At 35.9% G+C, this 12758-nt stretch overlaps 1 protein-coding gene across 8 annotated transcripts in view; it reads right to left on the reverse strand.

Annotated features, from left to right (window-relative positions):
* Window positions 1-12758, reverse strand: part of LOC132111391 (apoptosis-stimulating of p53 protein 1-like) — a 33406-nt gene that overhangs the window by 17997 nt on the left and 2651 nt on the right. For 2 of the 8 annotated variants that reach the window (XM_059518640.1, XM_059518634.1), the window contains exons 1-4: window positions 9887-10145; window positions 7276-7423; window positions 5699-5818; window positions 3714-3784 (exon numbers count right to left, since the gene is read on the reverse strand). In XM_059518640.1, the coding sequence (XP_059374623.1) occupies window positions 3714-3784; window positions 5699-5818; window positions 7276-7423; window positions 9887-10018 (471 nt within the window). In that variant the 5' untranslated portion in view covers window positions 10019-10145. Of the gene's footprint in view, window positions 1-3713; window positions 3785-3987; window positions 4147-5698; window positions 5819-7275; window positions 7424-9886; window positions 10146-12111; window positions 12375-12758 lie in introns of those variants that run through there. The other 6 variants (XM_059518638.1, XM_059518637.1, XM_059518635.1 and 3 more) reach the window with 6 other exon arrangements.

Raw genomic sequence — 12758 nt, forward strand, 5'->3', positions numbered from 1 at the left:
AAAAAAAGTTACAGTAAAGATTTGATATTTTTTACAAAAAATTCTACTTCAAATAAACCCTATTTCTTTTAAACTAAAAAAATATGCATCAGTTTCTTCAAAAATATTAAGCAGAAAAACTGTTTTCAACATTGATAATAATATGAAATTGTGAGTAATGGCTGCTAAATAATAATTTATCACTATTTATTTATTTATTTTTGGTCATATAAATGCAGCCTTGAAGATAAAACATGTCTTTAAAAAAAACTGAAGTGTACATTCATCTAACATCCATCTGAGCTTAAAAAAAAGCATTCAGATGGGCAAACAACACATGTTGACATGTACAACTTTGTTTATTTAAATGGGGAGTCATCTCATTTATCACCAGTAAAATATGGAGTGCCACAAGGATATGTCCTAGGTCCTCTGCTATTTTCAATATACACGTTGCCCCTTGGTAATATTATTAGAAAATGTGGGATTTGTTTCCACTGTTATGCTGATGATACTCAACTATATATCTCAACGAGACCAGATGAAACTTCTAAATTATCTAAGCTACCAGAGTGTGTTAAAAATGTAAAAGATTGGATGACAAAAAATGTTCTCCTATTAAATTCGGATAAGACAGATATATTACTTACTGGACCAAAAAACAGTACACACAATTTACAATTTGCAACTAGACAGATGTACTGTTACTTTCTCTATAGAAAATATGGGTGTTATATTGGACAGCAACTTGTCTTTTGAAAACCATATTTCCCATGTTACAAAAACAGCATTTTTCCATCTTTGAAACTTTGCCAAGCTACGAAACATGTTACCTGTTTCTGATGCAGAAAAGCTAGTTCATGCATTCATGACCTCTAGACTGGACTATTGTCCTGCATCTTCAATAAACAAGCTACAGGTAGTCCAAAATGCAGCGGCTAGAGTCCTTACCAGGTCAAGAAAATATGATCATATTACCCCAACTTTACAGTTTCTGCACTGGCTACCTATTTAGTTCCATATCAGTTACAAATTATTATTACTTACTTAACTAATATAACTTACTATAAGGCCCTTAATGGTTTAGCTCCTGCATATCTAACTAGTCTTCTACCACGCTACAATCCATCACGCTCCCTAAGGTCACAAAACACTGGACTTTTGGTAGTTCCTAGGATACAAAAGTCCACTAAAGAAGGTACAGCTTTTTCGCATTTGGCTCCCAAGCTCTGGAATAGCCTTCCTGATAACATTCTGGGTTCAGACTCACTCTCTCTGTTTAAATCTAGATTAAAGACACATCTCTTTGGCCAAGCATTCGAATAATGTATCTCATAATCTTGTACCGCAGTTATATCTGATCAAATGCACATTATTATTCTTTATAGTTTGGGTTAAACAAATTAATTCTACTTGGTTGGAGCAGCAGCTATGCTAATTATGCCTCTATTTGTTTCTCTGTTTTGCCACTGGATTGACATCCCGTGGTAATCTAGGATTTAAACAAGCTGCAGTCTGGATCCAGAACACCTGAGAAGAGATGATGCCAACCCCTCAGAGGACCTCAGATGATCCCAACCCTGAAACAACATAAAGAACTACCAAATTTTGCTATAAGTTCGATTGCATCATACAATAATTGCTGTTAATAATGTTCATCGTCCGTTTGATAACATCGTCAATTAATTTTTCTGTACATTTCAGTCACCACTGATAAGCTACTTCTAAATATTATAGAATTATAGAATCTATTTTCTTTTTATTTGTATCATAAAAAGCGCTATACAAATAAAATTGAATTTAATTTAATAATGACTTAAATCATCCTGAATAAATCTGATGTATTTAGACCCAGAAACAATATATAAAGATAATACATTACCATCAAATGTACAATGTAAAGTATCATTCTCAGCTGCTCTGATGAAATATCAGGGGCAGAAAGAGATTTTTGGTGTGGTGAACACATAGCTCATATTTTGGCCTTCTGGCCCTTTGACCTGGTTTAAAGTGGAACACACTTGCAGACTTGCATATTATGCTGACAGTTTTAGAGTAATACAATCAGGCCAGTTTATTGGCCGGATGTAATTAAAATATCATCACATGATACGGCCTGAAAGAGATGCCCCCACTGCCTGGATTATCTGTTATAACAGCTGCATAATGGGACGTGGGGAGGGCCACAGATCAGTGAGCGTGTCACTCATTTAGAATATAACTGGTGACGCTGGGAAGGGCCCAATGAGCACCTGTTCAATAGCTGTGCAGCTTTATGGGTTTTATGATTACAGTCTTGTGGAATGTTAATCAGTCTGGAGATCTGGAATATATACTGTACCTAGACATCAATTTCCTTTTTCTTAACATACTGACATTGATGCTGGCAGAGGAATGTAGATGTCCATATTTGAGCTCGGAAAAAGAGAACACTACCTCTTTTTTTCTGCATGATCAGTATCAAAGACATACAGAGTGGAATAGAAAGCATACAGAAACTAAGCAGCGCTATGTAATTGAGTGATCTTTTGGGAAACAGGGAACCTGGTGTATTCTGTTTCTCTAAAACGTCCTGTGTCCGCCACATGAACCAATCCACTGCAAATGACTTCGGTGGGGGACTGGAGCTTATCAGCACATTGCACACAAGCTCCCTGCTGCGAAGCTTCCAACTTCTAACTTCCAACTGGAGCATAACTACAGTCAGAACTGATTTTTAAAAGAAACAGTTCAAATTGAAATACTTTCATCATTTACTGTTCCAAACCTGTACAATTTTCTTCCTTCTGTGGAACACTGTTTTTCCATACAGTAAGAGTGTACAGTCTAACTAGGGCCTGTCCATCTCCCCCCAAAAAATAAAAAAGCACCAAAAAAGAAATATTTCAAGTCTTCTGAAGCAATGCTTAACTATTACTCTTCTTTTAATTTTATTTTTTATAGTTAAAATATAAACTAATAAAACATAAATATTAATAAAAACTATAGTAGTGCATAAATAATACTAAAATAACACTGTTCTGAAGCCATATGTAGCTTTGTGTGAGAAAAAGACTCCCTTCTTACCCATGCAATCAGAAATAAGATATGTGAAAACAAATGACATTCGTCATGTTTAAGTGCGTTTTCATATACGCAAAATGGCGGCACTCAGTTATAATAACCGATATCTCCAATTTTCTCATAGATGACTCAAGAATCATGAAAGATTTCTCTTAGCAAACCAGAAGACAAGTATCGTATATTATTATTACATACTAATTTTATAAGAAGTTTTATGTCTATTCAAGTATGTACAGAAATACCTAACTGTACGTTTTCTGCACTTTCAATATCAAGGACAATATGACAGAGGATACATCCAAAATCTATTATGTTGTCAAGTGTACAGGCCCAAAGATAATTTAATTAAAGCTCAAATTAAGGAAAAGTGGGCCAAGAAGACGATGAATACACAAAAATTGCCGACTGATAAAAGGGCTTTTTAAGTCATTTCTAATCTGTCACTCCAAAAACAAGAGCAGCTTTACATTAAAAGTATGATTTTATGGCTTGCTACATTAATAAAACCACACACATTTACTGCACGAAAAGTAGAGCACTGCTGACTTAAGTTTAAGTGCTGAACTTGTTTTGGCAACACAGTTTCACTGTAATTACGACAAGCCCTCATTACGAGTCTTAAACAGTCCAGAAGCAGTGTGTGACGGAGAACAGCATGAATGTGAACGTACCCCATTCTCGCAAGGCTTCTCCGAGTTCCCCTTGCTCTTCCTGTCGGCCTGCTCTGAAGTTTGACTTCCTGCTGGAAATAAAACAAGATTACATCTTCCCCCCTCTACTCCAACAATGTCAAGATGGTTGCAGAGCTTAAAAACTCACCGCTGTGGGGAAACAAAATCAGTGCCACTGGACAAAGGGGCATTTTTATATTGACAAAACATAAAATAATAAAACACCAGTCACACGTATGGCTAGAATGGAAAAGAAAGGAAGGAAAAGTGGTACCTTTGAATCTAATGAGCATATGATCCAGCAGTGGAATTTTGACTGGCATATTTACCCTGATTACTCTGTGCCGGGACAGTGGGTTGTTTAACACATTTACCAACCTTCAGTCATTTCTCTTTTGTGAGCCTTTGTTTCACCAGCACTCTCAAATGTGCCATCTATAAATAAGCAGGAGCTTGATTCTCTAAATCCAGGGCTGTGTTATTATGTGTAATCCGGTCAGAGGCTCTGGAAATACCTAGACCTTCATGGACCTCGCTCCTCTGATAGGCCTGTACACAATCCCACTGACCGCCCTCTGCTCTCACAGACTAATTTAGAACGTACTGATACAATGAACTAGAATTTTACATTTTCACATTTGAATGTGCTCCGTTCCATGCAAAAACTAATATATATATATATATATATATATATATATATATATATATATACATACATACACACACACACACACACATTAAATATATATATATATATATATATATATATATTTAATGTGTATATATATATATATATAGCTTGATAGCTATATAGATAGCTTGTTAGTTTAAGAATTTCAGAATATAAATATTATTGTAATTTTCAGGGTTATTATAATTAACTAAAACTAAAATTTTAACTAAAAATTTGCTATACATTTTCACTGGCATAATATTTTATATATATTATATAAGCTTTTCATTTCAACCAAGGCAACACTTTAATTTAGTTTAACTTGATGTACTAAGATAACTAAAACTGAAATAAAAATTATATATACATATAGCTTTTTAAGAAAATTATTTTTATTTTCTGTGCAGATGCTCACAAAATCACTCCAATCATTCATTAATCATATTTACATATCATAATATATTTAGCAGAAAAGCAAATATTTTTTTACAAATTCTGCAGCCCTAGTTCAAATCATTAAAGCCCTATGTATGATCAGTATTAGTTATGCATTCTGTCATTTTAAAATTCAAAGTCTGCATATCTCTCTTGTGGTGGTCAGACAAGTCTTCTCTAGTCTGATAGAGCTGTGGTCTGTCTCAGGTGCAGATATGAGTTCAAGAAGGCAGGAGACCAATTACACACAAAATGATTAGTAATGTAACTGCAGATAACTGCGGAGGAAAAACTCTGCAAAGCCCAATGCTAACAGGATTCTCATTTAAAAGAACTGAAAGAATCCATCTCTAGATCACTAGATTTGAACACTAGAAATGAATCATGAACCTAAAATGGCTTATAGTTAATAGGCAATAAGCAAACAAGCTCCCCTAAACTTTGATTTTATGGAATCAGTTCATCTGTACAATTCATCCAAATTAACAAATGATTAGTGATTCATTCCCTTTAATAAATTTATCTTGGTTAATCTTAGTTAACAAGTGTCTCTGAAGGTGATCTTACACTACATCCGGTAAGTAAGATTTAAAAAAAAAGAAAGAAAAGAAAGAAAGAAGGAAAGAAATTAATACTTTTTTAAAGATGCATTAAATGAATCATATTATAATTTCTCATGAATCATGAAAACACATTTTACAAAGCAAAACTCCTGTGACATTAAATAATTCCCAAAAGATCATGTGAGAGAGCATAAGAGACTTCTTTCAAAAACATGAAAAAATCTAAACAACAACAACATTTTGAACAGTAGTTAAACACAACTGACAAAATGTCCTGTCGTTGTCGTGGCCAGACTTTCATTACTTTTACCCACCTTGAGAAATGTTAGGGATGGGAGACTCCACATGCCGAAGGTAAAACTTCACTTCCTGTCTCCTCTGACCCCATTTCTGTAGGTGCTCAAACATCAGCTGATCAAAAGGGATTGCTCTCTCTGAGAATAAGAACACAGACACTATTTGTTACAGTCAGGTTATAAAACCCTGGACTCTATGCATATCACAGAGGATGTCAATGTCAAAACTGTTATAATACTTATCTATTTTAATCTAATCCACATAGTATGAAAACTTAAAAAGGAAAATGTCCTTTCTATTTCATAATAGCCCCGGTGGCACGTCCATATGAAAAAGGTCTGGCTATCCTTGCTAAAGGCTATCTTTACTGTCTTTGACAGTGCAGGCCACGTGCCATGTGTGGGACACTAGAATAACAGGCCCGCAGGAGCCATGTAAACAAACCTAGAGGCTGCGGCCCAGGCCCTGAGACGTTCTGACACACATTCTACCACCCACTGTCTAGGAAAAACTCTGACAAGGACGTCATTGTTATGTGATGGACAGTTTTGCTTTCTCTGTGGGATCTGGTCCATGAACGTTTCTATCCAGTGCTATTTAGTGATGTAAAAGAGCTAAGCAATACATATGTATCTGTCAGCCATATTGAGCAGAGAATGTAGAAATCTGGCTGCACTGTACATATACCATGTGTCTGTATCCACTGACGAGAGAACAGTCCTTGATGTTCAAAAGAGTTGAAAACAATGCTGACTCATGAGACTAGACTAGAAAGCACTATATGATTTTACATTACTGAGTAATTTGTTGAATCAACACTACTCAAAGACTCAGATGGATCGCTTAAAGTTGTTACTGTTCTGTAAAACTAAAACTATTAAACATATTGAAAGAAAGCTGAAATTAAATAAAATATAAATATAAGATGAAAAACTTAACCTAACCTAGAAAAAACTTATAAATTAGAAATGTTGCTCTGCAAGAATAGGTCAACCATACAAGCTAAATAATAGAGTTTATATTGTCTAAATTTAATCAAAGCCACATAGACTTTATATTACAACTTCAAGTTCAAATATACTACCATTCAAACGTTTGGGTTGGGTTAGATTTTTCAATGTTTTTAAAGATGTCTCTCATGCTCACCAATCCAAAATCAACAAAAATAGGGTTTATATATATATATATATATATATATATATATATATATATATATGTGTGTGTGTGTGTGTGTGTGTGTTGAAATATTATTAAACTTTAACACATTATAAAGTATAATTTATTCCTGTGATGGTAAAGCTGTCACATGATCCTTCAGAAATCCTTTTAATATGCTAATTTGCTGCTCAAGAAAGATTTATTATTAGTAGTATCAGTGCTTCACATTTTTTACTGTAATGCATTATTTATTTCAGGATTCTTTGATCAATAGAAAGTTCAAAAGAACTGCATTTATTTGAAATATAAATCTTTTGTAACATTATAAATGTTAAGATGTGCATCCTTGCTGAATAAAACACTTTCTTTTCCTTTAAAAAACATCTTAATGATCCCAAACGTTTGAGCGGTAGTGTATATGCCAACAGACTCGTACCTTTTCCTCTCCAGACCTCAGCAAGGTGGCAGCCGCTCTCCCCAGCCTCCTTACAGAACTCCACCACATCCTTACAGAGCGTCTCTGGGGTAATGGGCACCTCGGTCAGCAACTGTTGATTATCACTCAGGAATACAGTCAGAATCATCTGTAAAGAGGAAAGAACAACATCTTTCTTTGAGTGAACTTCCAGCCTCACATTTTTGACTGTGTGGGCTTCTCTTTAATCTCTCTTGCCTTGTCATAATTCTTGAACTGTTTACGTTAATTTTCCCAGTGGTCTGCACCACAGCCATCTCATCAAATGAGTGCCAATTGCAAAGACAGATGAGAGCGAAATAAAAGACATTCAAAAGTTGAGCCGAAATCAAGGGAATTGCATGTTTATTCTACATGCTGCCAAGAAAAAGTAATCATTATGCCTGACCTATTATCTCCCACGTACCAAAACATATTGGCAAGGACTTTAACCACACACAAAATGGAAAATATCTAAGGAGATTTCGGAAAGAAACCTTCAAGAAAGGCACCAAAGTCTACGTCATACACACATATCAATCTATAAGTTATTAAATCTACATTTAATCCAGTGAAATATCATCATAAAATCAGGAAACCTGAATTAAGAATTGCCCAAAACTTTGATCAAGATAAAAAAAAAAATACAAACTTTAGGTTCTTGGTTAAATGGCATTTATAAATATATTTAAAAATATATATTTTGAAAAACATAAATCTGTCATTTTGGATTTACTTTGGAGTACAGTAAGAATGACTGTAATAAATAAATCTCTTTAGGTATACCAGGCATTTGGGCAATGTGTGTGTTTTATTACATCAGTCACCAATAAAATGTAAACACATTGATGTGTCCTTCACTTCACTTGAAAATGTAAACACTGTATATCTTATAAATCCATCTGAATCAAATTCCAACCCAGGGCAGGCTTTACTCCTAAAGTGTAACACAATCCCTCCAAACAAGCAAGCAGCAGATTGAAAGAGGAATTCTGTGAGGGTTGGATTACAGGGCAGAGTTATAATAATCTGATTATGAGGGGGTGCAAACATGAGAGTGTGTGGCTACAGAGAGCGAAGGAAACTGTTTCGCTGGCTGAAGCCAAACTAATCCAGAAAGAGAAATGCTGCCGTGATCTGTGAAGACCAGAGGATAATCCAGACCTGGGCAGCTGTCTGGAATTTTATTGTCATGGGGTTTCATATCAAAATAGCACAGGGCCAAAAAAAAAAAAAAAAAGTCAAATCGTGCTCACACACCATCTGAACAATTCACTTATTGGACCAAAGCCATGACCAAAGAAAAACAGTGTAAATCAATTAGAATGAAAAGAATAGTTCATAAAAAAATTTAATTCTGCCATCATTTACTCACCCTTATGACATTTAAAACATGACTTTAGTTTTAAGAACACAAAAGGGGATATTATTAAGTTTTAGTCCGTGCAATTAAAGTTTGGTGTCTAAAACTACATATACATATAGATTGTATATGGTTAGGGTTAGGGTGTTTCTAAAAAAAAAACAAAAAAAAACACTGAGACATTTCTCAAAATATCTTATTTTGTGTTCCACAGAAAAACAGGTTTGGAATTAGATGACTGTGCTTAAATGATGGAAGATTTTTCATTTCTTGGTGAACTATCCCTTTAAATAATAATTTAAAAAAGCTAATTGACAAGTAATGTTTTATTTTAAAGGGATAGTTCACCTTCAGTTGCTGGTTCCCATTGACTTCTAAAGTATGGAGAAAAAATACACTATGCAAATCGATGGGGACCAGCAACTGAAGGTGAACTGTGCCCTCATAAGTTAACTGGTTCGTTAATGTCAGTTAACAATGAACAATACTTCTACAGCCTTTATACCAACATTAACCAATCAATTTTGAAAATCAAAAGTTGTATCTGTTAATATTAGTTATTGCATTTTTAATATCTAACAATACCAAAGATGAATACATGTAGTAAAAAGCATTATGGTCATTGTTAGTTCATGTTAGCTTGTGTATTAACTAATGATAGTCTGTGAGTCCTGGGAAACACTGCAATGTAATGTCATCTTTTACTGAATGAAAGTTCCAGATTCTATTTAAATAAACACAGAAAATAATTTAATCGTGTCCATCAATTTGCATAAATAAACAAATAAAAACATAGAAATGATATACTTATAATGGATAGAGGAAATATATCCCATACTCATCTTAGTCTTAAATTTTAAGTGGAATTCTCTCAACATATATATATATATTTTAAGATAATACTTTTCTCCTAATCAACAGCACTTCCACAAACTAGAAAAGCTTGCATGCAAGAAATAAACTACAAATTTATCCCAGCACTCCACAGGCATGTGCTTGAAATAGCAATCTTTGATTTAACATATCCGCGATCCATTCCAACTATAGCAAGACTCCATTTAACACTCCTCACTTACACATGCACGTAAAAACAAATGTCAATCTTCTGGAATCTGCCATGCCCCAGACATGTCCCGCTATTTTAAGCTGTACACAAGTGCCTAAACTTCTATCCTCATTGTCTCCTCATCTGCCCTTATATTGCTTGTCCTAAGCCCTCTGGACTTTCACCTTAGTCGCCCTGTGTGGCACCTTGTGTTTTTGGTCTTCCTTCCCCTGCACCTGTGCCTTCTTCTGCAGCCAGGGCCTGGCCTTGGAGGTGCTGACCAGGCTGCGTAGCACCATACTGATGAACCTCCTCATGGAGCTCTGAGGCTGGGTTTGATGAATTGGAGGAGCCGGGTAGTCCAGGCACTGGGGAGCTGTCTGCTGCCACTGGAGTGTGTCTGTCTCCGTCTATCTCTGTCTGACTAAGAGTGTGAGTGTAGATACTATTAAGTGGTCAAGGAAGGGGAGGGTGGGAGGGGGTTTGGGGGCATTTTGGGTAGAGGAGGGGGGCCAATGAGGGTGGGCAAGCTCTCTTTCCCAAACTGCATTCCATCAAGGAGCAAGTGGAGGTGCCAGGGGAAGATAAGAAGTATCTGATGACAATACACAGACGGTCCTGTGACATGTCACTGATAGAGCAGACCAAACTCCACGTCACGCTCACTCATACTAAAACACAACACACACACTTCTGTGAAGTGAAGTCAAGTTCATAACACTTATATTATCAAACCAAGAAGTGTGCAGAATGAATGCACTTCATGTATACACAATCTTAAAACATGTTGATCCTCCATTCAAATTAAATATAAAGTAACATTTTACCTTCTTTGGTAAACAAAATGGTTGCTAAGAGGTTGCTACGGTGTTTTAGGTGGTTACCAAGGCATTGCAAAGCGGTAGTTCTAGGTGATCGCCAGAGCATTTTCTAGGCGGTTTCTAGCCTGTTCTGGAAGGTTGCCATTTCATTGCGAAGCGGCTGGAAGGGTTTTCTACTGTAGATGTTTCCAGAGTGTTGCTAAACGGTTGTAAAGGTGTTCTGGGTGGTTGCCAAGACATTGCTAAGTGGTTGCTTATTTTTTTCTGGACAGTTGCAGTGGTTGTTAGGATATTCTAGCATGTTCTCTACTGTAGATGTTTCCAGAGCATTTCCAAGTGGTTGCTAAAGTGTGTGGGATGGTTTCCAAGCAGTTGCTATGTTATTTTAGGTGGTTGCCTGGGCATTGCTAAGTAGTTCCTAATGTGTTCTGGATGGTTTCCAAAGCACTGCTAAGCCCTTGGTATGATGTTTTTGGGTGGTATTCTCAAGTGGTTGCCGTTACTTTGCCGTTGCCGTTTACATTGCAAAGCGGTTACTAGCATGTTTTGAATGGTTGCCAAGGAATTGCTAAGCAGTTGCTAGGTTGTTCTATGCAGTTGCCAGGTTATTTGCTGACATGCTCTTGATGGTTACCAAGGCATTGCTAAGCAGTTGCTATAATGATCTACTGAAGATGATTTCCAGAGTGCTGCTAAGCGATTGTTCTAAATGGTTAACAAGGCATTGTTGGTGGTTGCTAGGGTGCACTAAGTAATTACCAAAACACTGCTAAGAGGTTGCTACAGTGTCCTAGGGAGTGATTACCAGAGCATTGCTAAGCAGTTGCTAGGATGCTCTGGGTAGTTGCAAGGTGGCTGCTTACTTGCTCATGTCAATAGTGGCTCTATACCGCCAAGATATTCTGCCATCTAGATATGCCTCCTTTAAAACTATAGGATTTTTTTGTTAAATTTTATTGTCTGCAATATGAATATTGTCAAAGAGATCAATATTTGGCAGCTTTAATAAGTAAGCCCTGGAAAAAAAAATGCCCTGGGAAAAAATTACCTAACCATAATAAATATGAACAATAATAATAGTGATGCATGCTTTAGCATTAACAAACACCACTAATAATCAATATGGACTTGTTCTGGGCATTATGTTCATCTCTGCCCACGGTGATTTCACAGTATCTACAGAAGTAGGTTTTCGGATTCCAAAATAGGAGCTAAAGTCGTAGCACTTGATGCTTTGTCAATAATAAATCTCAGGACACAGGCAGGCCTTGTCACTGTGGGTCTTGGGCGTTCTGACAAATAGAGCTCTGGCTGGGACATGTCTGACTGGCTAAAGCTGCCCAGTTTCCACTTTAAAAACGGTTATTTCTTCCTTTAGTTTGTAATGTCACAGAATAAGAAGCTTCTGTATGGAAAATCCAAAAAAAAAAGACAATGAAACACTTCTGTGAACATCACATAATACTCTCAAACTGCCAAATACCCAAATTTCTCAACATATAACTTGAAGCGTTTTAATTAATTTGATACAGATGGGATATGTGCCGTCGCTAAAGCATTATGCGATTGTTGACACTGTGAATGCTCACCTGATTTACTGTACTGAGCTGCCAATAGGGTGTCCATAGCAACGACTGCATCCACAGAAACATGTCAGTTTCCCTCACTTCACTGCCGGTCAAAGACTTGCATGGTTAAGTGCAGTTAACAGCAGTAAACAGCACACTCAATCTCTGAGCATTTAATGGCCCTGACAGCTCCTCGCTCTCACGGAGGAGTCTGCCACCTGGACCCAGTGAGCTCAAAAACACACCAGAGTATGTTTGGATTTCACATTTAATGGAGGTTTTGGGTTTGATGGCATGGAAAAAGCACTAAAAGGAAACTGAAATGAAAAATGAGGGAAAATGAGAATAAAGTATCGTAAATTCCAAGAAAAAAAAATCATAACTCTCCGGCCTCTTACTCATAATCAATAATCATTAGTCAAAGTTTTTTTCCATGTATACAGGAAGACAGATCTAGACAGAAAAATGTTAATTATATATAGAGAACAAAATAGATATAATTACAGCTATAATATTTACAACTTCACGAAAATGATATCTTTACACTACCGTTTAAAAGTTTTTTGAAAAAAAAATCATACATTTTTCACAGAATTTTCTAATGTTACAAATGTTTTCTCTTTTAGAGAACACTTTAAAAAATATATGTCAGAATAATTTCTAAAGGA

This window comes from Carassius carassius, chromosome 31, assembly GCF_963082965.1.
Source record: "Carassius carassius chromosome 31, fCarCar2.1, whole genome shotgun sequence".
NCBI classification, from domain to species: Eukaryota; Metazoa; Chordata; class Actinopteri; order Cypriniformes; family Cyprinidae; genus Carassius; species Carassius carassius.